At 37.5% G+C, this 27,989-nt stretch overlaps 1 protein-coding gene and 1 long non-coding RNA gene across 2 annotated transcripts; one reads left to right on the top strand and one right to left on the bottom strand.

The window, feature by feature from the left end:
• Nucleotides 1-483: 483 nt before the first annotated feature.
• On the bottom strand, nucleotides 484-15,017 carry LOC129009828 (uncharacterized). Its single transcript, XR_008492856.1, has 3 exons — nucleotides 14,958-15,017; nucleotides 5,410-5,522; nucleotides 484-568 (listed from the first exon to the last, which is right to left on the bottom strand). It is a non-coding gene; the product is annotated as an uncharacterized LOC129009828 (long non-coding RNA).
• On the top strand, nucleotides 14,844-26,980 carry KLRB1 (killer cell lectin like receptor B1). Its single transcript, XM_054443417.1, has 6 exons — nucleotides 14,844-15,005; nucleotides 21,026-21,124; nucleotides 21,810-21,884; nucleotides 22,985-23,139; nucleotides 23,479-23,594; nucleotides 26,110-26,980. The coding sequence occupies exons 1-6, from the start codon at nucleotides 14,921-14,923 to the stop codon at nucleotides 26,255-26,257; spliced, it is 678 nt and encodes a 225-aa protein (XP_054299392.1). The 5' UTR covers nucleotides 14,844-14,920; the 3' UTR covers nucleotides 26,258-26,980.
• Nucleotides 26,981-27,989: the final 1,009 nt, after the last annotated feature.

Here is a 27,989-nt window from a genome sequence, read left to right as displayed (position 1 = left end):
CATTTACAAAAGAATTAACACGAGTTTTCCTGAAACTCTTTCATAGAATTCAAGAGGAGGGAGTGCTTCTAAGTTCCTTGTATCAGGCCAAAATTGCCCTAATACCAAAGCTAGGCAAAGACACTGCAAGAAAAGAAAACTACAAACCAATATCTCTGATGAATGTGAATGCAAAAATCCTCAACAAAATACTAGCAAACCAAATTCAATAGCATATTAAAAGAATCATATATGATAACCAAATGGGATTTACTCCAGGAATGCAAGGAGAGTTTAGCATATGAAAATCAATCTATGGGTGCAATGGCTCATGCCTGTGATCCCAGCACTTTGTGAGGCGGAGGTGGGTGGATTGCTTGAGCTCAAGAGTTCAAGACCAGCCTGGGCAACATGGCAAAACCCCATCTCTATAAAAAAATACGAAAACTTGCCAGGTGTGGTGGCACATACCTGTAGTCCCAGCTACTCGGGAGCCTGAGGTGAGAGGATTGCTTGAGCTTAGGAGATTAAGGCTGTAGTGAGTCAAGATAGTGCCATTCCACTCCAGCCTGGGTGACACAGTAAGACCCTGTCTCATTGAAAAAGAAAAAAGAAAAGAAAAAAACAATGTAATATAACACATTAACAGAATAAAGGACAAAAACCACGATTATCTCAATCAGTGGAGAAATATCATTTGACAAGATTAAACACTCTTTCATGTTAAAACACTTAATAAAATGGGAAGAGAAGGCCACTCCATGAACACAATTAAGACCATTTATAAAGAGGCCACAGATAACATCATACACAAGGATAAAAGACTAAAAGCTTTTTCTCTAATATCAGAAACAAGGCAAAGATGCTCACTCTTAACTATTTCTATTCAACATAGAACTGAAAATTATAGCCAGAACAATTAAGCAATAAAAAGAAATAAAAGGCATCCATATGGGAAAAGAAGAAGTAAATAATCTCTGTTTACAGAGGACAAAATCATATACATAGAAAACTCTAATGATTCCATACACAATAAAAATCTGTTAGAACTAATAAATGAATTAAGCAAAGTTGCAAGGTACAAAACCAACACACAGAAATCAGTTGCATTTCTATACACGAATAATGAACAATCCAAAAAGGAAATTAGGAAAACAAATCAATTTACAATTTCACTCAAAACAATAAAAAGCTTAGGAATAAACCTAACCAAGGAGATGAGAAGCTTGTACACTGAAAACCACAAAACGTTGCTGAATGAAATTAAAGCAGACACTAATAAATGAAAGATATCCTGTGTTCATGGATTAGATAACTTAATATTGTTACATTGTTCATAATGTCCAAAGTGACCTACAGAGTCAACACAATCCTTATCAAAATCCTTATGGGATCTTTTGGAGAAATAGAAAAATGTATCCTGAAATTCATTTGGTATATCAAAGGACTCTGAATAGTCAAAACAATTTTGAGAAAGAACTTACATTTCCTGATGTAAATGGAGGACTTACATTTCCTGATTTCAAAACATATTACAAATCTATGATAATCAAAGTAGTGTGGTACTGGCACAAAAACAGACAAATAGACCAGTTGAATAGAATACACAGCCTATAAATTAAATTTTCATGCATGTGGTCAAATGATCTTTGACAAGGATACCAAGACCACTCTGGGGAAAAACAGTCTCTTCAACAACTGGTATTGAAAAAACTGGATATCTACATGCAAAAGAATGAAGTTGCGTCTTTATTTTACACCATTAACTCAAAATATATTAATGACCTAAACATAAAACCTAAATTTATAAAATTCCTATAAGAAAACATATAGGGAAAGCTTCATGACACTGGACTCGACAATGATTTATTGGATATGACACTAAAAACACAGGCAATAAAAACAAAAATAGATAAATGAGACTATATGAATCTTAAAAACTTTTGTGCAACAAAGGACACAATCAACAGAGTGAAAAGAGGCCAGGTACAGTGGCTCAGGCCTGTAATCCCAGCACTTTGGGAGGCCAAGGTGGGCAGATCACCTGAGGTCAGGAGTTGGAGACCAGCCTGGCCAACATGGTGAAACCCTGTCTCTACTAAAGATACAAAAAATTAGCCAGATGTGGTGGCATGTGCTTGTAATCCTAGCTACTTGGGATGCTGAGGCAGGAGAATCGCTTGAACCCGGGAAGCAGAGGTTGCAGTGAGCCAAGATGGCGCCATTGCACTCCAACCTGGATGACAGGGTGAGACTCCGCCTAAAAAAACAGAGCGAAAAGGCAATCTGTGGAATAGAAGAAAAGATTTTCATTTCTAAAATTTGATGAGATTAATATCCAGAATATACAAAGGACTCTTACGTCTCATAAGCAAAAATCAAATAGCCTGATTAAAAAATGGGCAAAGAAATTGAACAGACGTTTCTTCAAAGATAACATGTAAGTGGCCAACAAGAATATAAAAAGTTGCTCAACTTCACTAATCATCACGAAAATTTAAGTCAAAACCACAATGAGAAAAAACCTCCAGTTTCCAGTTCTGCCTGTAAGGTGCTTGGAAGTTGCCACTTCAGATTAAATACAAGAAAAAGTTGAACAGACTGACAAATCAACAACTCTTCTAGGATACATAAGAGCAGTGAAGAAATAGCAAATGGCTGCACCCAGGTTTCAAGAGGCAGATGGGAAAATACAGGAAGAGAAACTATCATGAGAGCGAGCGCTGGGAGAGGAAAACCTGGACTATAATTGATGAGGTGCTGGAGGCCCAGTGCAGGCAACTTTGAGAGTTAAAAACTCCAGGGGGACCCAGTCATATGAGGATCCCACAATTTTGTGAGATTTACCTCCAGGAACTTGACCAGGTTCTCACAGAAAATATTAGAGAAAAACCCTCTCATGTTTCCAGTAGGGGGAGAAAGGAATAATTTTAAAATATGCCAGAGCACTGTGTTCTTCTTCTTTCTTCTTTCTTCTTCTTCTTCTTCATTTTTTTCTTCTTACACTGTGTACTTCTTAAAAAGGTTCTGCCCTGAGGAGAAAATAGTAAACCAGGACCTACACTGCTGGGGCATTATTAAGAGTCTAACTGACCTAGAAGAAGCGTTATACAACTCTAGTCAGCTCTAGCTTTCCACATGGGAGAAGAGAAATATCCAACTTCAGACCACTGTAGCCATCCTTTCCAGCCTAAGTGGGATGGAAAAGAAAATAGAAACATTTGTGAAGCTCGCAGTCCAGAGGCCTCACTACAAATCTGAGATCTAATCTTACTTCCCTCTCCCCACACCTCACCACAATACTAAAGATCAAATTGCAGCAGTTCCTTTTTTCTTGGTATATTATCAGGCTCTCAAGGGGGGAAAAAAGCCATTTTAAAAGGCAAAAATTAAATGAAAGGACAGAGCAAGCATCAGAACCAGGCATAGAAGGGATGTTAGAATTAAAAACAAAATGAGGTATCACTTCAAACCTATTAGGATGGCTACTATTAAACAAAATGAAATAAAACAGAAAATAAGTGTTGGTAAGGAGGCGGAGAAATTGGAAACCTTATGCATTGTTGGTGGGATTGTAAAATGGTGCCACCACTATGAAAAATAATGTGATGATTCCTCAGAACTCTAAAAATAGAATTACCATATGACCCAGTAATCCCCCTTCTAGGTATATTTAAAGAAAGAAAGAGAGAGAGAGAGAGAGAGTGAGAAAGAAAGAAAGAAAAGAAAAGAAAGAAAGAAAGAAAGAAAAAGAAAAAGGAAAAGAAAAGAAGTCTCTGCTACGGTTTGAATGTGCCCCCTCCAAATTCATGTTGAAACTATCTGCATTGTGGTGGTATTAAGAGGTGGGGTCTTTGGGGAAGTGTTTGAGTCATGAGGGCTCCAGCCTTATAAATGGATTAGTGCCTTTTATAAGGGATGGAGAGGGAACTAGCTTTAGACCCTTTTGCTCTTCTGCCTTTTGCCATGTGAAGACTCAGCATTCATGCTTTTTGCATTTTTCACCCCCTCCACCATGTGAGGATGCAGCAAGAATGTCCTTGCCAGACAGCAAGTGCCAGCACCTTCATCGTGGACTTTCTAGCCTCCAGAACTGTAATAAATAACTTTCTATTCTTTATAAATTACTCAGTCTTGGTATTTTGTTATACCAGCACAAATGGACTAAACCAGTCACAAGGAGATATTTTTACACTCATATTCGTAGCAGTACTAGTTACAGGAGCCAGAAGGTAGAAGCATGTCAAGTGTCCACTAGCAGGTGAGGGTCTAAGACGTGGTATATTCATACAGTGGAATATTATTCAGCCTTAAGAAGGGAGGAAATTCTGACACATGTTGCAACATGGATGAACCTTGAGAACATTATGCCAAGTGAAATAAGCCAGTTATAAAAAAGACAAATAATGGGCCGGGCGCTGTGGCTCACACCTGTAATCCCAGCACTTTGGGAAGCCGAGGTGGGCAGATCACCTGAGGTCAGGAGTTCCAGACCAGCCTGACTAACATGGCGAAACCCTGTCTCTACTAAAAATACAAAAATTAGTGGTGGCACCTGTAATCCCAGCTACTTGGGAGGCTGAGGCAGGAGAATCGCTTGAACCCGGGAGGCACAGGTTGTAGTGAGCCCAGATTGCACCACTGCACTTCAGCCTGGGAGACAGAGCAAGACTCTGTCTCAAAAAAAAAAAAAAAAAAAAAAGACAGATAATGTATGATTCCACTTACATGAAGTACCTAGGGAAGTCAAATTCATAGAGAAAAAAAGTAAAGCGGTGATTTCCAGGAGCTGAAAGGAGCAAGGAATGAGGGGTTATTGTTTAAAGGGTACACTGATTCAGTTTTGTAAGATGAAAAAAGTTCTGAAGATCTGTTTTATAACAATGTCAATAACTTAACATTAGTGAACTCTACACTTAGAAACGATTATGCTGGCACATTTTATGTTGTGTGTGTTTTTTTAACCACAGTAAAAAAAATACACAAGAAAAGTTGTGTCATTGGGGGAGCTCTAGTGTTCAGTGATGACAAATAAAAGAAGAGAAGCATATTCTCTGAGAAGATTGAGAATGTAAGGACAGTGTTTTCAATGAAATATCCTCTCTCTCTCCACCCACATAATTGGAAGATGGTCAATCATATCGGAAGAGTGCAGTAAGACAATGAAGATGGGAGAGTGCGTGAAAGCCTCTAAGGATTAAGACTGTGTGGAACTATCACTCCATTTATCTTCTACCTCATCTGTTATTTACTGCCTGTGTGCACCGTAATTAGCCCATTCAAATTCAGAATTATAAACAAAATGTTTCTTGCTAAATTTAAACAGTTAAAAAGTGCTTATTGCCACCTAAGAAAAATGTAAGCTATTAACAAGATTAGGCGTGATTTCTGAGTTAAGACAGATGTGTTCTAACCATAGAAGGGACTCACCATTTGGCTGTGGCTTTTCTATTTGCTTGGACTTCTCACTCATCAGAGTCCAGATGTACCAGTTAAGCTTCATTTGTTTTAAGTCTCAGTTCTTCTTTCTTTCTTCTGTGTTCCTATAGATTTTACATATAAATACATTTATAATGTATTTGCAATGTGGTAATATAAATGTATGTCTATTTTTGCTAGGAAATGAAAATTTTCCCTTGAACTGTGACTGTTTTTGTAATGCCAGAGAATGACACAAACGTATATTGAAGGAAGAATGGATATGTGGTGTATTTATTGTGCTTATCCTGTGCTTCCTATTTGTACTGGAGTGTAGCTCTGGAAAACCTCCCATATTTGTTTTCTAGGGCTTCCATAATGAAATGCCACAGACTGGGTGGCTTAAATAAAAAATAATTTTTTTTCAGAGTTCTAGAGTCTAGAAATCTGAGATCAGGGTGTTGGTGAAGTTAATTTCTTTTCTTTTTTTTTTGATGGAGTCTCGCTTTGTCACCCATGCTGGAGTGCAGTGGCACAATCTCGGCTCACAGCAACCTCCGCCTCACAGGTTCAAGTGACTCTGCCTCAGCCTCCCGAGTAGCTGGGACTATACAAGCGTGCGCCACCACGCCCGGCTAACTTTTGTATTTTTAGTAGAGACAGGGTTTCACCATATTGGCCAGGCTGGTCTTGAACTCCCAAACTCATGATCCACCCACCTCAGCCTCCCAAAGTGCTGGGATTACAGGCATGAGCCACTAGTTGATTTCTTTTAAGGCCTCTCTGCTTGGCTTGTAGATGGTCATCTTCTGTCTTTGTCTTCACCTGGTCTTACCTCTGTATGTATCTATGTCTTAATCTCTTCTTATGAGGAGTCCAGTCATATTTGATTAGGGCTCACCTTTAACTTATTTACCTCTTTAAGGACTCCATCTTCTAAGGGCTAAGATGTCAATATATGAATTCTGGGGAGAAGAGTAGGAACACAATTCAGCCCATAACACCTCCTAACAGATTTTCCACATTTAAGCTAGGCGAATGGTTATATTTGTCCTCAAAAGATAATTTTGTGTGTGTGTGGTTGGGCATTATAACTGAATTTACCGTTATTAATGTAAGAAAATCATACAGAAAAATATATGATTTTTAAATACCAACTGAACCTACTGATCAAGACTTGAAATACAAACTCTTTCCAATAATAAATGTACTTTCTATAACCTGTTCAATAATACATTATACTAGTATTCAGAACATTGTCAAAATTGTGATGAAAAAAGACATTGTATGAAAGTTTTTGATGTTCAAGTTTCAGAAATTTCCACTGCAAACAAAATTAGGTCAGTTGCACAGGAAATATTTACCGCAAAAGTCTCTACAGAAAGATATTTTTATAAACTATCGTCAGTCAGCATGTCAACTATCAGTGGAGCTATAAGCATAAGCCTGAAGTCCATTCACTAAGATAGGGATACATATTGTTAAAGCTCACTTTTGTAATCGAAGAATTGTGTTTATTTTTAGAATAGCACAGTTCTCCCATCATTTTTGTGTTATCAAATACAAACACAAAGGTTAAGGATGTGGGATAAAGCAGCTGCTGGAAGTCAAATTCTCAAAGTATAAAGTAACATGATTCCCTTATTATGACAGTCATGTGAGACTCCAATTCAGTCATCCAGTTACTGTTCAGAAAACATCTACTATGTTACGCTCCACATTATTATTTGGAGGGTTATACCAAAATGTTAAATATAAAATACAAATGCATAATAGAAACCTAGCAACAACAAATGTAAAATACAAGCTGTGTCTTCAGAAAAAAAGGAAGTGGTAAATTCCTGCTGATTTTGCAAAGACGGTTGTGGTGTTCTGGATGGTGGTAAAGTAAGAGAGTTTCTCTGAAGCAAATAACATTCTAAAACAAGTGGTCAAGGAGCTTGGATTTTGAACTCCATGAAAAGAAAAAATTTACATGAAATAGGTCTCATCTAGCAATAAATATTTATAATAAAAGCACAGAGAACATGCCTGCAAATACTCTGTACCAACTTCAGATTAGATGTTACCTCTGGTAAAAAGTAAAGGGAAAAATGCCATTAGTTGTGGCTGTAAATTTTATTTGTTCATTTTTTAACCTGATATGAAGAAAAGGTGGGCAAAAGTGACAGTAAAAACCACTTATTCATCCATAGCTTTGTTCTTTAGGCTAAGGATTGTCTTGGCAATGAGGGCTCTTTTTTGGTACCAGTACCATGTTATTTTAGTTACTGTAGTCTTGTAGTACAGTTTGAAGTCGGGTAGTGTGATGCCTCCAGCTTCACTCTTTTGGCTTAGGATTGACTTGGCAATGCAGGCTGTTTTTTGGTTCCATATGAACTTTAAAGTAGTTTTTTCCAATTCTGTGAAGAAAGTCATTGGTAGCTTGATGGGGATGGCATTGAATCAGTAAATTACCTTGGGAAGTATGGCCATTTTCACAATATTGATTATTCCTATCCATGAGCATGGAATGTTCTTCCATTTGTTTGTGTCCTCTTTTATTTCGTTGAGCAGTGGTGTGTAGTTCTCCTTGAAGAGGTCCTTCACATTCCTTGTAGGTTGGATTCCTAGGTATTGTATTCTCTTAGAAGTAACTGTGAATGGGAGTTCACTCATGATTTGGCTCTATGTTTGTCTGTTATTGGTGTATAGGAATGCTTGTGATTTTTGCACATTGATTTTGTATCCTGAGACTTTGCTGAAGTTGCTTATCAGCTTAAGGAGATTTTGGGCTGAGATGATGGGGTTTTCTAAACATACAGTCATGTCATCTGCAAACACGGACAATTTGACTTCCTCTTTTCCTAATTGAATACCCTTTATTTCTTTCTTCTGCCTGATTGCCCTGGCCAGAACTTCCAACACTATGTTGAATAGGTGTGGTGAGACAGCGCATCCCTGTCTTGTGCCAGTTTTCAAAGGGAATGCTTCCAGTTTTTGCTCATTCAGCATGATATTGGCTGTGGGTTTGTCATAGATAGCTCTTATTATTTTGAGGTATGTCCCATCAATACCTAGTTTATTGATAGTTTTTATCATGAAGGGCTGTTGAATTTTCTCGAAGGCCTTTTCTGCATCTAATGAGATAATCGTGTAGTTTTTGTCTCTGGTTCTGTTTATATGCTGGATTACATTTATTGATTTGCATATGTTGAACCAGCTCTGCATCCCAGGGATGAAGCCAACTTCATCATGGTGGATAGGCTTTTTGATGTGCTGCTGGATTTGGTGTGCCAGTATTTTATAGATGATTTTTGCATCGATGTTCATCAGGGATATTGGTCTAAAATTCTCTTTTTTTGTTGTGTCTCTGCCAGGCTTTGGTATCAGGATGATGGTGGCCTCCTAAAATGAGTTAGGGAGGATTCCCTCTTTTTCTATTGATTGGAATAGTTCCAGAAGAAATGGTACCAGCTACTCTTTTACCTCTGGTAGAATGTGGCTGTGAATCCGTCTGGTCCTGGAGTTTTTTTGGTTGGTAGGCTATTAATTAATGCCTCAATTTCAGAGCCTGTTATTGGTCTATTCAGGGATTCAACTTCTTCCTGGTTTAGTCTTGGGAGGGTGTATGTGTCCAGGAATTTATCCATTTCTTCTAGATTTTCTAGTTTATTTGCATAGAGGTGTTTATAGTATTCTCTGATGGTAGTTTGTATTTCTGTGGGCTCGGTGGTGATATCCCCTTTATCATTTTTTATTGCATCTATTTGATTCTTCTCTCTTTTCTTCTTTATTAGTCTTGCTAGCTGTCTATCAATTTTGTTGATCTTTTCAAAAAACCAGCTCCTGGATTCATTGATTTTTTGAAGGGTTTTTTTGTGTCTCTATCTCCTTCAGTTCTGCTCTGATCTTAGTTATTTCTTGCCTTCTGTTAGCTTTTGAATGTGTTTGCTCTTGCTTCTCTAGTTCTTTTAATTGTGATGTTAGGGTGTCAGTTTTAGATCTTTCCTGCTTTCTCTTGTGGGCATTTAGTGCTAAATTTCCCTCTACACACTGCTTTAAATGTGTCCCAGAGATTCTGGTATGTTGTGTCTTTGTTCTCATTGGTTTCAAAGAACATCTTTATTTCTGCCTTCATTTTGTTATGTACTCAGTGGTCATTCAGGAGCAGGTTGTTCAGTTTCCACGTAGTTGAGCAGTTTTGAGTGAGTTTCTTAATCCTGAGTTCTAGTTTGATTGCACTGTGGTCTGAGAGACAGTTTGTTATAATTTCTGTTCTTTTACATTTGCTGAGGAGAGCTTTACTTCCAACTATGTGGCCAATTTTGGAATAAGTGTGATGTGGTGCTGAGAAGAATGTATATTCTGTTGATTTGGGGTGGAGAGTCCTGTAGATGTCTATTAGGTCTGCTTGGTGCAGAGCTGAGTTCAATTCCTGGATATCCTTTTTAACTTTCTGTCTCATTGATCTGTCTAATGTTGACAGTGGGGTGTTAAATTCTCCCATTATTATTGTGTGGGAGTCTAAGTCTCTTTCTAGGTCTCTAAGGGCTTGCTTTATGAATCTGGGTGCTCCTGTATTGGGTGCATATATATATTTAGCATAGTTAGCTCTTCTTGTTGAATTGATCCCTTTACCATTACGTAATGGCCTTTTTTGTCTCTTTTGATTTTTGTTGGCTTAAAGTCTGTTTTATCAGAGACTAGGGTTGCAACCCCTGCTTTTTTCTGTTTTCCATTTGCTTGGTAGATCTTCCTCCATCCCTTTATTATGAGCCTATGTGTGTCTCTGCACATGAGATGGGTCTCCTGAATACAGCGCACTGATGGGGCTTGACTCTTTATCCAATTTACCAGTCTGTGTCTTTTAATTGGAGCACTTAGCCCATTTACATTTAAGGTTAATATTGTTATGTGTGAAATTGATCCTGTCATTATGATGTTAGCTGGTTATTTTGCTCATTAGTTGATGCAGTTTCTTCCTAGCATCGACGGTCTTTACAATTTGGCATGTTTTTGCAGTGGCTTGTACCGGTTGTTCCTTTCCATGGTTAGTGCTCCCTTCAGGAGCTCTTGTAAGGCAGGCCTGGTGGTGACAAAATCTTTCAGCATTTGTTTGTCTGTAAAGGATTTTATTTCTCCTTCACTTATGAAGCTTAGTTTGGCTGGAATTGAAATTCTGGGTTGATATGAAATTCTTTTCTTTAAGAATGTTGAATATTGGCCCCCACTCTCTTCTGGCTTGTAGAGTTTCTGCTGAGAGATCCGCTGTTAGCCTGATGGGCTTCCCTTTGAGGGTAACCCGACCTTTCTCTCTGGCTGCCCTTAACATTTTTTCCTTCATTTCAACTTTGGTGAATCTGACAACTAGGTGTCTTGGAGTTGCTCTTCTCGAGGAGCATCTTTGTGGTATTCTCTGTATTTCCTGAATTTGAATGTTGGCCTGCCTTGTTATGTTGGGGAAATTCTCCTGGATAATACCCTGAAGAGTGTTTTCCAACTTGGTTCCATTCTCCCCATCACTTTCAGGTACACCAATCAGACATAGATTTGGTCTTTTCACATAGTCCCATATTTCTTGGAGGCTTTGTTCATTTCTTTTTACTCTTTTTTCTCTAAGCTTCTCTTCTTGTTTCATTTCATTCATTTGATCTTCAATCCCTGATACCCTTTCTTCCACGTGATCAAATTGGCTACTGAAGCTTGTGCATGCATCATGTAGTTCTCGTGCTGTGGTTTTCAGCTCCAAGGGGTTATTTAAGGTCTTCTTTACACTGTTTATTCTAGTTAGCCATTCATCTAATCTTTTTTCAAGGTTTTTAGTTTCCTTGCAATGGGTTCGAACATCCTCCTTTAGCTTGGAGAGGTTTGTTATTACCAGTCGTCTGAAGCATTCTTCTCTCAACTCGTCAAAGTAATTCTCTGTCCAGCTTTGTTCTATTGCTGGAGAGGAGCTGCATCCCTTTGGAGGAGAAGAGGCACTCTGATTTTTAGAATTTTTAGCTTTTCTGCTCTGGTTTCTCCCCATCTTTGTGATTTTATCTACCTTTGGTCTTTGATGATGGTGACACACAGATGGTGTTTTGGTTTGGATGTCCTTTCTGTTTGTTCGTTTTCCTTCTAACGGTCAGGACCCTCAGCTGCAGGTCTGCTGGAGTTTGCTGGAGGTGCCCTCCAGTCCCTGTTTTCCTGGGTATCACCAGTGGAGGCTTCAGAACAGCAAATATTGCAGTATGGCAAATGTTGCTGCCTGATCCTTCCTCTGGAAGCTTCGTCTCAGAGGGCCACCTGGCTGTATCAGGTGTCAGTCAGCCCCTATTGGGAGGTGTCTCCCAGTTAGGCTACTCAGGGTCAGAGACCCACTAGAGGAGGCAGTCTGTATGTTCTCAGATCTCAAACTCCATGCTCGGAGAACCACTACTCTCTTCAAAGCTGTCAGACAGGGATGTTTAAGTCTGCAGAAGTTTCTTCTGCATTTTGTTCAGCTATGCCCTGCCCTCAGAGGTGGAGTCTACAGAGGCAGGCAGGCCTCTTTGAGCTGCGGTGGGCTCCACCCAGTTCGAGCTTCCTGGCAGCTTTGTTTACCTGCTCAAGCCTCAGCAATGGTGGACGCCCCTCCCTTAGCCTCGCTGCTGCCTTGCAGTTTGATCTCAGACTGCTGTGCTAGCAGAGAGCAAGGCTCTGTGGGCATAGGACCCTCCGAGCCAGGTGTGGGATATAATCTCCTGGTGTGCCATTTGCTAAGACCATTGGAAAAGCGCAGTATTAGGGTGGGAGTGTCCTGATTTTCCAGGTATTGTCTGTCACGGCTTCCCTTGGCTAGGAAAGGGAATTCCCCAATCCCTTGCACTTCCTTGGTGAGGCAATGCCACACCCTGCACCATGGGCTGTCCCCACTGTCCGCCAAGCCCCAGTGAGATGAACCCAGTACCTCAGTTGGAAATGCAGAAATCACCGATCTTCTGTGTCGCTCACGCTGGGAGCTGTAGACTGGAGCTGTTCCTATTTGGCCATCTTGGAACCCAATCCACCTAAGGTCTTGCTCTAAGGTTCTATGCCTGAAAATCTTTGAAAGAGGTGAAGGACCTCTTCAAGGAGAACTACAAACCACTGCTCAATGAAATAAAAGAGGACACAAATAAATGGAAGATCATTCCACGCTCCTGGATAGGAAGAATCAGTATTGTGAATATGGCCATACTGCCCAAGGTTATTTATAGATTCAATGCCATCCTCATCAAGCTATCAATGACTTTCTTCACAGAATTGGAAAAAACTACTTTAAAGTTCATATGGAACCAAAAAAGGGCCCGCATTGCCAAGACAATCCTAAGTCAAAAGAACAAAGCTGGAGGCATCACGCTACCTGACTTCAAACTATACTACAAGGCAACAGCAACCAAAACTACATGGTACTGGTACCAAAACAGAGACATAGACCAATGGAACAGAACAGAGCCCTCAGAAATAATACCACATATCTACAACCATCTGATCTTTGACAAATCTGACAAAAACGAGAAATGGGGAAAGGATTCCCTATTTAATAAATGGTGCTGGGAAAACTGGCTAGCCATATATAGAAAGCTGAAACTGTATCCCTTCCTTACACCTTATACAAAATTAATTCAAGATGGATTAAAAACTTAGATGTTAGATCTAAAACCATAAAAACCCTAGAAGAAAACCTAGGCAATACCATTCAGGACATAGGCATGGGCAAGGACTTCATGACTAAAACACCAAAAGCAATGGCAACAAAAGCCAAAATTGACAAATGGGATCTAATTAAATTAAAGAGCTTCTGCACAGCAAAGGAAACTACCATCAGAGTGAACAGACAACCTACAGAATGGGAGAAAATTTTTACAATCTACCCATCTGACAAAGGGCTAATATCCAGAATCTACAATGAACTCCAACAAATTTACAAGAAAAAATCAACCAACCCCATCAAAAAGTGGGCAAAGGATATGAACAGACACTTCTCAAAAGAAAACATTAATGTAGCCAACAGACACATGAAAAAATGCTCATCATCACTGGCCATCAGAGAAATGCAAATCTAAACCACAATGAGATACCATCTCACACCAGTTAGAATGACAATCATTAAAAAGTCAGGAAACAACAGGTGCTGGAGAGGATGTGGAGAAATAGGGACACTTTTACACTGTTGGTGGGACTGTAAACTAGTTCGACCATTGTGGAAGACAGTGTGGCAATTCCTCAAGGGACTAGAACTAGAATTTGACCCAGCCATCCCATTACTGGGTATATACCCAAAGAATTATAAATCATGCTGCTATAAAGACACATGCACACATATGTTTATTGTGGCACTATTCACAATAGCAAAGACTTGGAACCATCTCAAATGTCTATCAATGATAGACTGGATTAAGAATATATGGCACATATGCACCATGGAATACTATGCAGTCATAAAAAAGGATGAGTTCATGTCCTTTGTAGGGACATGGATGAAGCTGGAAACCATCATTCTGAGCAAACTATTGCAAGGACAGAAAACCAAACACCGCATGTTCTCACTCATAGGTTGGAATTGAACAATGAGAACACTTGCACACAGGGAGTGGAACACCACACACTGGGGCCTGTTGTGGGATGGGGGGAGCGGGGAGGGATAGCATTAGGAGATATACCTAATGTAAATGACCAGTTAACGAGTGCAGCACACCAACATGGCACATGTATACATATGTAACAAACCTGCACGTTGTGCACTTAAAGTATAATAATAATTTTAAAAAGGTAAAAGGAAAAAAAAAAGTAGACACATACTATAACCACCTTGAAAAAAAGAGAAAGTCTTTGAAATAGATAAAAAAATTCCATATACTCCACTTCCTACAATTCTGGAAGTTTCCAAATACTTTTACTTATGTGGAAATGCTATCATATCCAAGAGTGCCTTTAGAGCTAAGCTAACAGTAGGCTAGTGATCTTTAGCACGTTGCTTTTTCTGTTGTGTTATTCAGGGGGCTTTCTCACATTTATGTTCCCATTTTTCACATGTCACAACTTTCTTTGGAGCACAGGTATTTCAGGAAGATTTTAGAGCCTTTGAATAGCATTATGGACTTTTTTGCATTAATTTTTACTTTTACAAAATTGTGCTAAATATTATTTCTGTTAATTAGTGAGCTTTGTGGGGGCCCCTCAAATTGGAACCCCAGGCTATGCCTCATTTGCTTCACTCTGGTCCTCGTCCTGAGAGAGGAACACAAAAGGGATGGTTAGAAAAACAAGAACAAATGAGCCTCCCAGAATTTTCTCAAACAACAGGCCAGTTAATTAAGGAAAGTAGATATTACATAGCTAGGTATAATGAATATGCAGTAAATGGATTGTCTCAGTAATTTATGGAGAAAACCACCAACAAGAAGGGTATGTGGGTGGGGACAAAAGAGAGACAACAAAGTACTGCAGGCAGAAAGCTTCCTTTTGCTGATTTTGCCTCATAGAATTGAGAGTTTGTTTTTACACACAAGTTTAATGCCACCTTCCTCTGTCTGCCATGGACCAACAAGCGATATATGCTGAGTTAAACTTACCCACGGACTCAGGCCCAGAAAGTTCTTCACCTTCATCTCTTCCTCGGGGTAAGTGGCTTTAATTTTCCTTTCGGCATTTGTATATCTTCCAGAATTAGATCTTCCTGTTACATTTATGGCTTTAAATCATTGCTTTAAAGATGAGCAGTAGTTTTATATTAATGTTTAATGGGTGTTGCATGGCTTGCTTGTAGATAATCACAACTTTGGAAAAAAAATTTTAAACTTCATACATTTCTTTTTTTCAATCAAGTTAGCATGAAAAGCAAACATCACTTGTCTTACTGAGCCTTGGTTAAAAGACTGAACACTTTAGGCTACCCTGGGCACACTGCCTATTGGTTACCCCTGCTCCACAGGGATCAAAAGAAAGAAAGAAAGAAAGAAGAGAAAGAAGAGAGAAAGAAAGAGAGAAAGAAAGGAGAGAAAGAAAAAGAAAGAAAGAAAGAGAGAAAGGAAAGAAAGACAGAAAGAAAGAAAGAAAGAGAGAGAAAGAGAAGAAGGAAGGAAGGAAGGAAGGAAGGAAAAATATTTTACATGTATGAACTAAGGAATATTTAAGACACACATTGAAAACTTGCTGTAATAACAACCTACATTATTCCAAATTCCTCTACAAAATATCAATACTATGATTAAGTCCCAGTGCATTTTCATCCATAATATTCCTTTCAGAATACAACGTGTAGGCCAGTTGCAGTGGCTCATGCCTGTAATCCCAGCACTTTGGTAGGCTGAGGTGGTTTGCTTGAGTCCAGGAGTTTAAGGCCAGCCTGGGCAATGTGGCAAAATCTCATCTCTACAAACAATACAAAAAAATAGACAAGTGTGGTGGCACGTGCCTGCGGTCCTAGCTACTCGGGAGGCTGAGGTGAGAGGATTGCTTGAGCCCAAGAGATCAAGGCTGCAGTGAGCTGTAATTGTGCCACTGTACTCCAGCCTGGGTGACACAGCAAGACTTTATCTCAAAAAAATATATATATACTTTTTATACATATATTTTATATATTTTATATATATATATATAAAGTGTAGGCTTAATGAGTAACATACTTCACTCTCTCAAGAGAGTGGAACACTTTCTGGAAAAAAAATCATATTCAAGATCAAAGATTTGAATATCATTACTACCTGATAGTTTCTAGTTTGAAAAGTATCACAGCTTAGAAAGAGACAAGCCACAAAATACTCGAGCATATCAGTAACGAACCTACTTACCATTTGTTGAAACTGGCACTTTCCTGTGTCTCTGAAGAGTTAGGATTCTGAGTGAAAGAAGCGGGGAACACCAATGTGAGGTAATACATGATGGATAGCATGGCCTGTGGATGGATGGGAAGAAACTAGAAACTGAGGCAGAAAATTAGCATGAAATTATTATGACACATTATTATTTTCTGATATCTAACTGAATTTACTATCATTGATAATATTACAATTGTTTACCAATCTGATATTCATTCCATATCATGCCAAGCATTTGACTTGTGCTGTTTTAAGACTGTTTAAGTTTTAAACTATTGAATTCTCAAAGTTTCAAGTCAAGAAGAAAGTCTTAGAGCCGTCAATTAAGTTTCACTGTAATTTTCATATAAGAGTAGAGGAAATCAGAGGATTCTAATAACTATAGGGAGGATTTGGTTGAGCAAGATTTTTTTTTAAAGAAAAGAGTAAGTCTTTCTTTTCCTCTATTCATATCTAGCAAAAGTTGGAAAGTGGGCTTTGTCAGAAAATGAATATAGAGATAGTGAGACTCTTCCCAAATGTTGCTATGATCCCAAACCAATGGATGCAGAAATTTTTTCTACTTGGATTGTAATAATTATCCTACAAAATGTCATTCTGAGAGTAAACCTGAAGAAAAAATAAAAGTAGAATAAAGCCAGAGCAAAATATGTGACTACAGAACACTGGTCTGATATTAAATGATTGTAAAACCACTATGGGTCTCTGGCTAAACTGTTGACGCTGTGGTCACTCTGTAGCATGGTGATTGTATCTAAGGCAGTCAACAAAACCAGAAAGAGAGATGTGAGTGATAACCGATCTTGCTTATGGCCAAATGGCCAAGGGTATGGTCTGTTAGAAAAGTGGATAAGGTGTTCGCAAAAATGCCTCTAGAGTTTATTCATTTATTCAAAAATAAGCTCCTACTCTGTACCAGGCATGCTATGAATACAACAGTGAACAAAATAGAGAAAATTATTTTTCTTCATAGAGTTTATAGTAAAATAGAGGCACACTTGTGGAAGACAGCATGGCAATTCCTCAAGGATCTAGAGCTAGAAATACCATTTGACCCAGTGATCCCATTACTGGGTATATACCCAAAGGATTATAAATCATGCTGCTATAAAGACACATGCACACGTATGTTTATTGTGGCAGCATTCACAATTGCAAAGACTTGGAACCAACTCAAATGTCCATCATTGATAGACTGGATTAAGAAAATATGGCACATATACACCATGGAATACTATGCAGTCATAAAAAAGGATGAGTTCATGTCCTTTGTAGGGACATGGGTGAAGCTGGAAACCATCATTCTGAGCAAACTATCACAAGGACAGAAAACCAAACACTGCATATTCTCACTCGCAGTGGGAATTGAACAATGAGAACACATGCACACAGGGCAGGGAACATCACACACCAGGGCCTGTTGTGGAGTGGGGGTAGGGAGAAGGGATAGCATTAGGAGAAATGCCTAATGTAAACGACGAGTTAACGGGTGCAACAAACCAACATGGCACATGTATACATACGTAACAAACCTGCACTTTGTGCACATGTACCTTGGAACTTAAAGTATAATAAAAAATAAAAATTAAAAAAAAACAATGGAGGCACACCATCAATAAAATAAACAAATAGCTAAGTCGATATGAAAGAAGAGATGGTGTTAGTGTTATTGAGAAAAATTTGAAAATAGGATTTAACTTTTGGGGAGGGTAGCATATCAAACAGAATAATCAAGGAAGGCCTCCCTGAGAAGATAACATTGAGTCAAAACCTGACAGAAGTGAGGGACAAAGACATAAGCCCCTGAGAGAGGAGCCTTCTATGAAGGTGACCAACAAGTGCAAACACCTCAAAATGAAAACATGCCTGTGATATTGTAGGAGGTGTCTGCATGGAGAGTGTGCGTATGGAGGCCAGATGGGGTGAGGGCAAAATGTAAAACCACTATTGGACTCTGGCTAAACTGTTGAGGCTGTGGCTACTCTGTAGCATGGTGATTGTATCTAAGGCAGTCAACAAAACCAGAAAGAGAGATGTGAGTGATAACATCCAACAGAAGTGGGGGCCAGCTTAAATAGGGACATATGAGCCATTCTACAGACTCAGATTTGCCTGATGAAAAGCCATTGGAAGGTTTAGAACAATGAAATGAGATGATTTCACATACTTTTTAAACTCAAATGGAGAATAGCCATAGGTAGGTATTTCCAGATAACTAACGTCCGCCTGACCCCGTAGTGATTTATTGTAACTTCATTAATTCTAATGTCACGCAGTGCCACAGAAACACAGTACAGGAGTACATTTCTCCCAGACACAGTACACTCCACTCAACTCCTTACATTTTAGCATGAATGAATAACAATTTTTAAAAGTTACCAAGTTGCCTTTCACCATAGTTTAAAAAAAACACTTTTAGAAAAAAAGAACTGCTGTTCATTGAACAGTTACCATGTGCCAGACACTGTGCCCAGCATTTAGAAGAATTGTTTCATATAATGCTCTCCAAAATATTATGACATAGATATTATTCCACGTTTCACAGATGAGGAAATCCGTGGGTTATGAAAGTTGAACGTATTTTCCAAAACAACATGTTCACACTCAGATTTGCTAGATTGGAAAGACTGTTCTTAATCAATGTTAGCCTTTAGTAATGAAAATTACTAAATTAATGTTAGCAATAGAATTAGGCTGGGCGCAGTGGCTCACGCATGTAATCCCAGCACTTTGGGAGGCCGAGGAGGGTGGATCACCTGAGGTCAGGAGTTCGAGACCAGCCTGACCAACATGGAGAAACCCATCTCTACTAAAAAAAAAAAAAAAAAAAAAAAATACAAAATTAGCTGGATGTGGTGGCGCATGCCTGTAATTCCAGCTACTCGGGAGGTTGAGGCAAGAGAATTGCTTGAACCCGGGAGGCAGAGGTTGCGGTGAGCTGAGATCGTGCTATGAGCCTGGGCAACAAGAGTGAAACTCTGTCTCAAAAATAAATAAATAGATAAATAAATAGAATTAATTTAGCAATTAAAATAGTGACTATACAGAGCTTTCTCCACTAGATAAACAAACTTAGAGTTTCAAGGAAGAAAAGGGTGGGGAAGAGAAGAGACAGAAAGGTGAAATAATGTACATATATAAAACTGGAAGAAAAGCCATCCCAGTGCTGTCTTGGGCTTATTGACTGCATGTAGCCATTCTTGTATCACACCAGCTCTCATTAGAAGTTCTAGGCCAATATTACCAAGCTTGGTTTCCTCACATTCAGATATATCCCTGGGGCCTTGGAGTGTCCTCTAGGTATCTAATCCTCCCTGCCCCCCTCCACTGATACAGCATGTCCTAAATAGTACCAGATGATAATCCATATGTTACAACCCTGACTCCAGCGTATTATGTTTCCTCCCATAATCTTTGATCACATCTAACACTACTAAATTCTATCTGCTCAGGGCCGTTTTAGAGAGAGCTGATTCACTTGTATCAGTGTGAGCATCCTAATGTGAGAGATTATCAGGTCTGCAAACTGGACTGCACAACTTAATCCTCAAGGATAATGTGCCATTAAAAGTAGAAATGGCTTCATGGCCGTTCTGAAACATATAAAGAGAATAAAGGATAATATTATAGTATATCTGATGCTAAATTTTTTAACATGTAACTCATAGCAAGTAATCACTTACATGGAATAATATTAGAAAAAATAAAAAGGAATAGATAATACAAATAAATCAATAGCTTCAGATAAATTAGAAAGCCTTTATTCATAAAAGCTCCTGGCTCTAATAATAGAATTTATAAAGTAATTTATAATTATAATATGTCTAATATGTTAAAAACCAAATGAGAGCAGAGGGAGACTTACAATTAAATCAGAGATATGGGAGCTATTAAGGCACAACTTCTAGCAGTGTAACTGAGGCATATACTACCAGAATAATTCCTTATCAGAGTTGATTTAATTTTGGAAGCTATATCCCAGTTTTTCTCCAGAATATTTTTATAAATAAGTCTCTCTTTATTATTTTTTTCTATTAATTCATGCTTTCAAAGATACAGAGCAAAATATATTGATAAAGTTGCGATAATTTATAACATTTCATCAATATAATCATAACTTCTGAAGAACATGGGAGATTCATTATATAGTAATTGATATGATTACAGAGAAAAGCAGAGATATCTGACACTTGGTTTAGACTATGTGATGTTGTAGACATAAGCGCATGTTATGTTATACTAGTGATAATATTGAAAAAGATATGCAGTCACAAAACCTTATCCCTTGATGGCTATACATTTGACCCAACTTGGAGATGATTGTTCTAGTCAACAGCAAAGCAGAGGATTCCATGTCCAAGAACAGAATTTCTGTATACCACCAGCACCTAACATGGTACTTGGCACAAAATAGAGCCTCAAAAAATATCTTGACTAAATGAAGGTCTTCCTTCTTGGACAAAATGCTTTGACTTACTTCATACATTAAGACATGCACTTAATTTTTGTATAGCAGTTTGCAATTTTCAAAACATCTTTCTACCTATCTCATTTGATTCTTATACCAATCCTTTGTATACACACATGCATAAGTGTTCGTATTTTATCAATGAGCAAACTGTGTTGGATCTGAGAACCCATCTTGCAGGACTCTACTTTTAGAATGATGGATAGAGGTTGTTCCCTGCCCCCATCCCCCAAGCTGAATCTAATTGTCCCTATGTTATCCTAAGTACATTTTTGTGCCAGATGTACTCCACTGAGTTAACTGAGGTTTTTTGTTTTGTTTGTTTGTTTTTGTGTTTTTCTTTTTAACTTTTCAGATGTCTGTCAGGGTTCACCCTGGCATCAATTTGCCCTGAAACTTAGCTGTGCTGGGATTATTCTCCTTGCCTTGGTTGTTACTGGGTTGAGTGTTTCAGGTAAGTGGGGCACCATCATTTGTTTCATAATGCTTACTCTTCTTCCATTATGTATGTTAGAGCATCTCAACATAATTTGGCTACCCCAATCTTAGTGTAAGACCAATGAATAAAAAGTCATGAAACAATGCTTCTAACAGTCAGTCCATATCCACTTTGGATACCAGCGTTTCATATTTGTCTTCCTAATTGCCCTGAGAGTCATCATGGGGTATTATATATGTGGCCCAAGAACTTTTGAAAAAGATCACAATTGATGATAACAAAGAAAAGAAAAATTTCCAGTTATTTATGGTTTATTATGTACTTACTAAAATTCCAGATTGCAGCAGACAATCTCTCCCTTGGAACAGGCACAATTAGACTCATTTTGAAGATGATAAAGTTCAGGTGAGACTGTAGGCAATTTAAGAGCTTAAGTAATCCCCTTAGATGGACTTACCTAGTAGACACAGGCAGCCTAATTCCTGTGTGAGTCCACCTGTGTTGTTTTTTCTTATTTGTTTCTGTATGCTTCCTGTAGGGGAGACCTTTTTTTTTTTTCCACAGTGCTAATACTTTTATCTTCTGTCCATATTCAAGCTTGTTGAGATTATTTAGTTTCCTGAAGTAACAAATGTAATATATCCACTCCACCACACATTTCAGCATTTAATACTCTTAATTGTTTTTCCTTATGTACTAGTGACATCCTTAATACAGAAATCATCAATAGAAAAATGCAGTGCGGACATTCAACAGAACAGGAATAAAACAACAGGTAATTGTGTGGCTTGAATTTCCTAAGAATAACAGTTAATATTTGGTAGATTTCATGTGTTACCTTAGGCACAATTCATAACAATCCATATGTTAAGATATTCTTATCATTCTGCTTTTCTGGATTAGAAAACTGAGACATAAAAAGATTCAACAACTTGCTGAGGTCACATAAGCACCAAGTGATGAGGCTGGGAATTATACGTAAGTGGTCTGACTTATGAGCCTAAGGTTTTAACCAGCAAGGCATGCTGCCTCATGAGGCGCCTCTGCTAGGATACTCCATTGTTGATAGGAAAATATTTGAAATATCTGATTATTTTACTGAGCTGTTAAGTTTGGTCTGAAGTTAACTGATAGAACTTAAACATAGAATGAATTCTTTACTATTTATTATATTTCCTCACCATGCAGCCACATTAGTCTTGTTCCAGTGTGTGTTAATAAAAAAAGGTGATTATTATTGAGTGACTGTAGTGGAATATGATCTGTATGCACATTCTCACAGAATGGAAGTTTTAAGAAAACCTGAAAGTCCTTCTGGAAAATTCTATCCAATAGATCACATTAAGTAGGTAAATACATCATTTAGCAATTAGAAATTTTCTTATAATTTTTTCTCCATGGTATTTCTCATTAATTTAGTGAAAATAATTATTTGCTATGCATTTTGTGCATCATTTAAAGTCAGCACTTTTTACATGAGTTTTATATTGTTGCCTGTGTAGTGAAACAGGCACTGGTGATGAATTTAACGAAACTTAGAAATAGTCGGAAATATTTCATCTGACTGGCTGGACTTAAACACTGTCTTAAAATGTAAGATGCGGCAGTTTAAATTATTCTGATGGGATTTTCCTATTTTAATATTTTATGATTCCATTTATGCTCAAGATAACTGGTCACTAATTCCCAATTCTTTGTACCAGAATGAACAGTAGGTCTCAAAAATCTCAACTTTATAACAAATTCATTGTTCTCACAGTGATAATCAAAAACTTTGAGCATTTATAATGACCTGTGTGTGTGTGATTGGTTGTGGTGTGTCAGGGATAGGTTAGAAATATAACATTTATTTCTTGTTTCTGTTTTTTACTTTAGAGAGACCAGGCCTCTTAAACTGCCCAATATATTGGCAGCAACTCCGAGAGAAATGCTTGTTATTTTCTCACACTGTCAACCCTTGGAATAACAGTCTAGCTGATTGTTCCACCAAAGAATCCAGCTTGCTGCTTATTCGAGATAAGGATGAATTGGTAAATCATTAAATAAAATACCTTAATAAAACTTAACACTTTCTTTAAACCATATTAATATGGCTGTGCATTAGCCCAGGGGTTTTATGCAATGGAAGTGATGACTTTGACTTCACAATTTGAATGGCTAAGTGGATATGTAAACAAATAATTAAATATAAGGTGATGAATACAATAATAGAAATAAAAACATGGAGAGAAATATCACAAAGAAGGAATAATTAATGCTGACGAGGAGTTAGGAAAGACTTCAGAGATGAGGTGATGCTTGAACTAGGTTTTAGGGGATCAAACCAGGAATAGATAAGCAGATTTAATATTCTTCTGTTCCATTTATAGACACGCACACAGAACCTGATACGTGACAAAGCAATTCTGTTTTGGATTGGATTAAATTTTTCATTATCAGAGAAGAACTGGAAGTGGATAAATGGCTCTTTTTTAAATTCTAATGAGTGAGTATTAGATGAGCTAATTTTAATATTCAATTTATATCAGGTTTACACTGCAAGGTGGTAACACTGAAGATTGAGTTTTGTAGTTTTAATTTGGTTTAAAAACTCTCAAGAGGTTCTGAATAGGCTAAGAAGATGGCTGATTTCAAAGTTGGTTGGAAAGTTCTATATATGAAAAGATATCAGCTCTTTATGAGAAAATATATTTTTATCTGCAATGGAGTTTTAGGGGACAGGAAATAGACTAACTTATTTGGAATGGACACATTCAATTAAAAATAGTGATTATCTGGAGACCACTGGCACACAGAATGTCTTACGTTGTATTTTTCAAACTGTGGGAAAATATACATTAGTAGGTAAAGAGACCAATTTAGTGGGTCACAGCTGGCATTAAAAGAAAAGAAAAAATAGTAAATATCACAGTGTGGAACCCAGACACCCACGTTGTGACAAAAATTGCAGTATATTTGAACCAGTGGTGTGAAAGACAGAGGTACTTGAGACGATGTGATGAAAACATGTCTAACCCACAAAAGAGCTATTTGCTGTTTTCTCTTCAGTGTTACATGCTTTTGTCTTGTATAAGATGGTCAAAATTACTATCAACGTACTATGAGGGTTGATGCAACACAGGCAAATTTCATATTTTAGCAGAATTCGTGGATAATTTTGCAGAAAAAGGCAGGGTGTTTTCTTCCCTCACAAGCAAAAATATATAGGCCTTCAACCACATTTCTGTAAAGAACTTTTAATGAGTTTTTCAAAAGAGATAATATAAACAGTTATATTTAATGAGTCTGTAAATGATTTAGTCAAATTGGCAGAATTTACGTTTAAAATGTATTTTCCGTCACTCAAAAAACAAGAGGTTAAAATCTAAAACATAGGAGAATGTTTAAGTTTGTCTAAATTATAAAGTGTAAGATTTTAAAATAAAGATGATTTAAAATAAATGTTCTGGACTAGAATAAATTTATGAAAAGCCAAACACACACATTATATTTAAAAACATCTCTCTTGATTTTTATATTGCTTTCTGCGGGTATTTTCTATATTTTATTTACAAATAAATGAAAGTATGTTTGCTATTAATTTATTTTTATCTTTTCATACATGGTATTGGTGAATTAGCATTTATTAAATATAGTTTGTGTGTGTGTTTCTTAATGGGGTCATAATGCAAAATGTTTATTTTATTGTGGTTCAGAGTAAAAAATAAAATTTGAAAACATTGAAATGTGAACATAAATATGTGTAAAGTGGATGGAGTAAATTCAGTTGAACCTTTCATTTTATTCTGAGGAGAAAGATGATGCTTTGATTAAAGATAGTAGTGATGAGGTAAACCTGGAAGGTATCATGTTATAGTAGAAAAAGCACCAGTTAGACTCTGCTTTTATTTGCAAGGCAAGGAAAGAAAGGAATATATTTTACAGGATTGTTTTGGGGGCTACAGGAGACAGTGTTCAAGAGCTAGCCAGATGGCTCATCAAGGAAGGCCTGGAAAACCACTGAGGGCCTTTTGGAAAAGGAATTGTTGACTTGGCCAGATTGGCATTTAAAAAATTACCCTGATAATTGAAGAAACAATTAAAAGGGTGGAAGAGATAAAATATAGGGAACTTTTGCAATAGCCCAGTTGAAAGAAGTTCTTGGTTTGACTAGAAGGTTGGGCAGTAGGAAGAAATCAGACAAGCAGCCCCAAGAGGCTACATGAAAAAATGGAACAAAGGACTAAAGAAAAGCTGTGATGGAGCCCTGCACGCTGCCACCACCTCATCCGTTTGAGACAAATAGGAGAGTCTTGAACTCACACCATCCTTGCAACTCAACCCCAATACAGCCTGTCCCTTTGTTTGAATTATATCATCACCTCCTACTTGCAGTGAGCCACGGGACTCATGCCTGTTTGAAACTAATATTATATTGCTGCAGACACCTGTTCACCTCTGTTTGGAATGAGAATGAAAGGAACCTCTGACTACATAACCATGAACTGAGCCACTTTTTCTCACTGCTTCCAAATTCTATAGACCCTGAATATCCATCACGCCTCTAGATATTTATCATATTTACTGAGCACATATTTTTGAAGTATTGCCACATTTTCATATTTCATCTCCATGCCTCCCCTAAATATTAGGTGGCTATAGCCTAAATATTTAAGAAAACTGTGGCTCAGTAAAGCTAAGAATCATTTTTAACGTGACCTGTTAGTAGTACAATAAGAAGACTGAATCCCCAGTTTCCAAAGTTTTTTTCTTTTTTTAATGTAATTGTGAAGTTTCTTGTTAGAGGGATTCTTTTCCAATGAAGATGAACTTGGAAGTTCCAGAGGTTTACATTAGCTCTATCTTAAAAGTTCATACCATTATATTTGTGACTGTGTACCTTCTTTGTTTAATAGTTTATCATTCTACTGCTTCCTGAGAGTCCTAGGAAATAATGGCTAAGTGAGAATAGCTCTGAGAAAATCATAAATGCTAAGACAGACTTTTCTTTTGCTCCACAGCTTAGAAATTAGAGGTGATGCTAAAGAAAACAGCTGTATTTACATCTCACAGACATCTGTGTATTCTGAGTACTGTAGTACAGAAATCAGATGGATCTGCCAAAAAGAACTAACACCTGTGAGAAATAAAGTGTATCCTGACTCTTGACTATGAATCCCATCTCAATTTATTTGCTTCCCATCACTGATCTCTATACTTTTAGCTGCACATATTATTGGTACTACCTAATGTACATTTAGTGGCACAAAGTGAACAAATTCTGAGAATTGTACAACTGTTATGAATCTTACAGAAGTTCATGTTTATCATATTCATTCTATTAAAGGAGGAAACAGAGACATAGAGAAAAACATGTATCGTTTTAAAGAAACAGTGATATTCTATGGTGAAGGAGTGACGGATGTCCCCGAATATGCCAGATTGGTATATTGATTGTTTTGTGTTTAAAACAGTGGAGAAATTGTAGATTCAGAAAGGGAGAGCTGACCTGTCTCTTCCCACATGCGGCAAGCCATAAAGATTCCTCTTGGAGGGCTACCCGAGTCATACAAGGGCAAGAAAATAGCTCTTATCGCCAGAGACCTGGAATTGGATGCTGCAATGAAGCTGAATAAAGATACTTAATAAACACCTATCTTTCACCTATTTTACAGCCCCCCCACAACCAATATATCTCCTAGTGACTCCTCTAGAAAATTTATTGCCCCTAGCCAGCTTTTCTTCATCCTGTCATTTCTTTTCAAATTTATCATTCTTGGTCTAAAAAGCATAAAAGCATCTTGCTTAAGCCACTTCTATGGATTTCACTCTCTTGCGAGTTCTTCACATACATGCAAAACGAATAAAATGTGTATACTTTTATTTTGTTCATCTGCCCGGTGCCAATTTAGTTTCTAGATCCAATAGAAGAGCCCGCTACGAGCTAACAAGGGGCTTTGGAGGTGATCTCTGGCTCCCCTTCAATGGGAAGAACCCCAGACCTGCTGAAGAGAATTAGATTCTAATCCTGACGTGTATGTGTGGCCTTCATTGATCCCTTCCATGTAATGGCTCATCTCCAGGAAAGTTTTATTAAATAATTGCTAAAAATCCGTGTGCATCCTTCATAATCTATCATTTTTTAAACCACTACACAATTGAGTTGTGGCAGAACATTGATTAAAGTCCATTCTTTTAACTCTGACACCAGAATCCCATAATTAAAGGAGTTTGGGAAGGGACCTTAACTCTTCTTGCCATTCCATCGTTCTTCTCATTTTAATTTTATTATTACATCATTTTCTTCCATATCGTCTTCTACCCACGGCTCACACACACAAGCTATAGAAAATATGTAATTAAATCTTTAGTTATTCTGATGGAAAATAAGTTATACCTTTTAACTGTGAAGTTAAAGTTAAAAAACAGAAGTATTTATTATCATAGATCTCTTGAATGTCCACCTTTCTTAAAAATACGCCAAATTATCCATGGAAATCAAATAAATGAAAATGGTGAATGTACCTGATAAGAAGACTTATCATAATAAAATTCTGAAAAATAGACATCTGTTTACCCTAATAATTCATCACCAAATTGAATTATATAAATTCAAGTGCGTATGATATGGCTAAAATAATGGCTCAATTCCTATAGCCCATGCATGAGGAATTACAATATTTGTTAAAATAATAACTTTTGAAGAGATCAAAAATCAAAGCAAAATTCATTTTGTGCCAATTACTTAGAAAATAGATTACTTAGGGAAACATTTTAGGCAAATATGTCATTACAAAATAATATACAATGAAAGTGAGGTTTGGAAGTATTTGATACTTTTGGGGAAGGACATGTAATGACACCAGTAGAGCAGAAATCTGATGAAAGTTGTCCCATGATG

The sequence above is a fragment of the Pongo pygmaeus genome, chromosome 10, assembly GCF_028885625.2.
Source record: "Pongo pygmaeus isolate AG05252 chromosome 10, NHGRI_mPonPyg2-v2.0_pri, whole genome shotgun sequence".
Classification (NCBI taxonomy): Eukaryota; Metazoa; Chordata; class Mammalia; order Primates; family Hominidae; genus Pongo; species Pongo pygmaeus.
This window is presented reverse-complemented; position numbering and strand designations above follow the sequence as displayed.

Bases quoted from the DNA above. Each gene is read 5' to 3' on its own strand.
- KLRB1 (XM_054443417.1), top strand. From the start codon at position 14,921: ATGGACCAACAAGCGATATATGCTGAGTTAAACTTACCCACGGACTCA. The intron at 15,006-21,025 runs GTAAGTGGCTTT...TTAACTTTTCAG, and splicing joins ACCTTCATCTCTTCCTCGGG to ATGTCTGTCAGGGTTCACCC. The intron at 21,125-21,809 runs GTAAGTGGGGCA...CTTATGTACTAG, and splicing joins TACTGGGTTGAGTGTTTCAG to TGACATCCTTAATACAGAAA.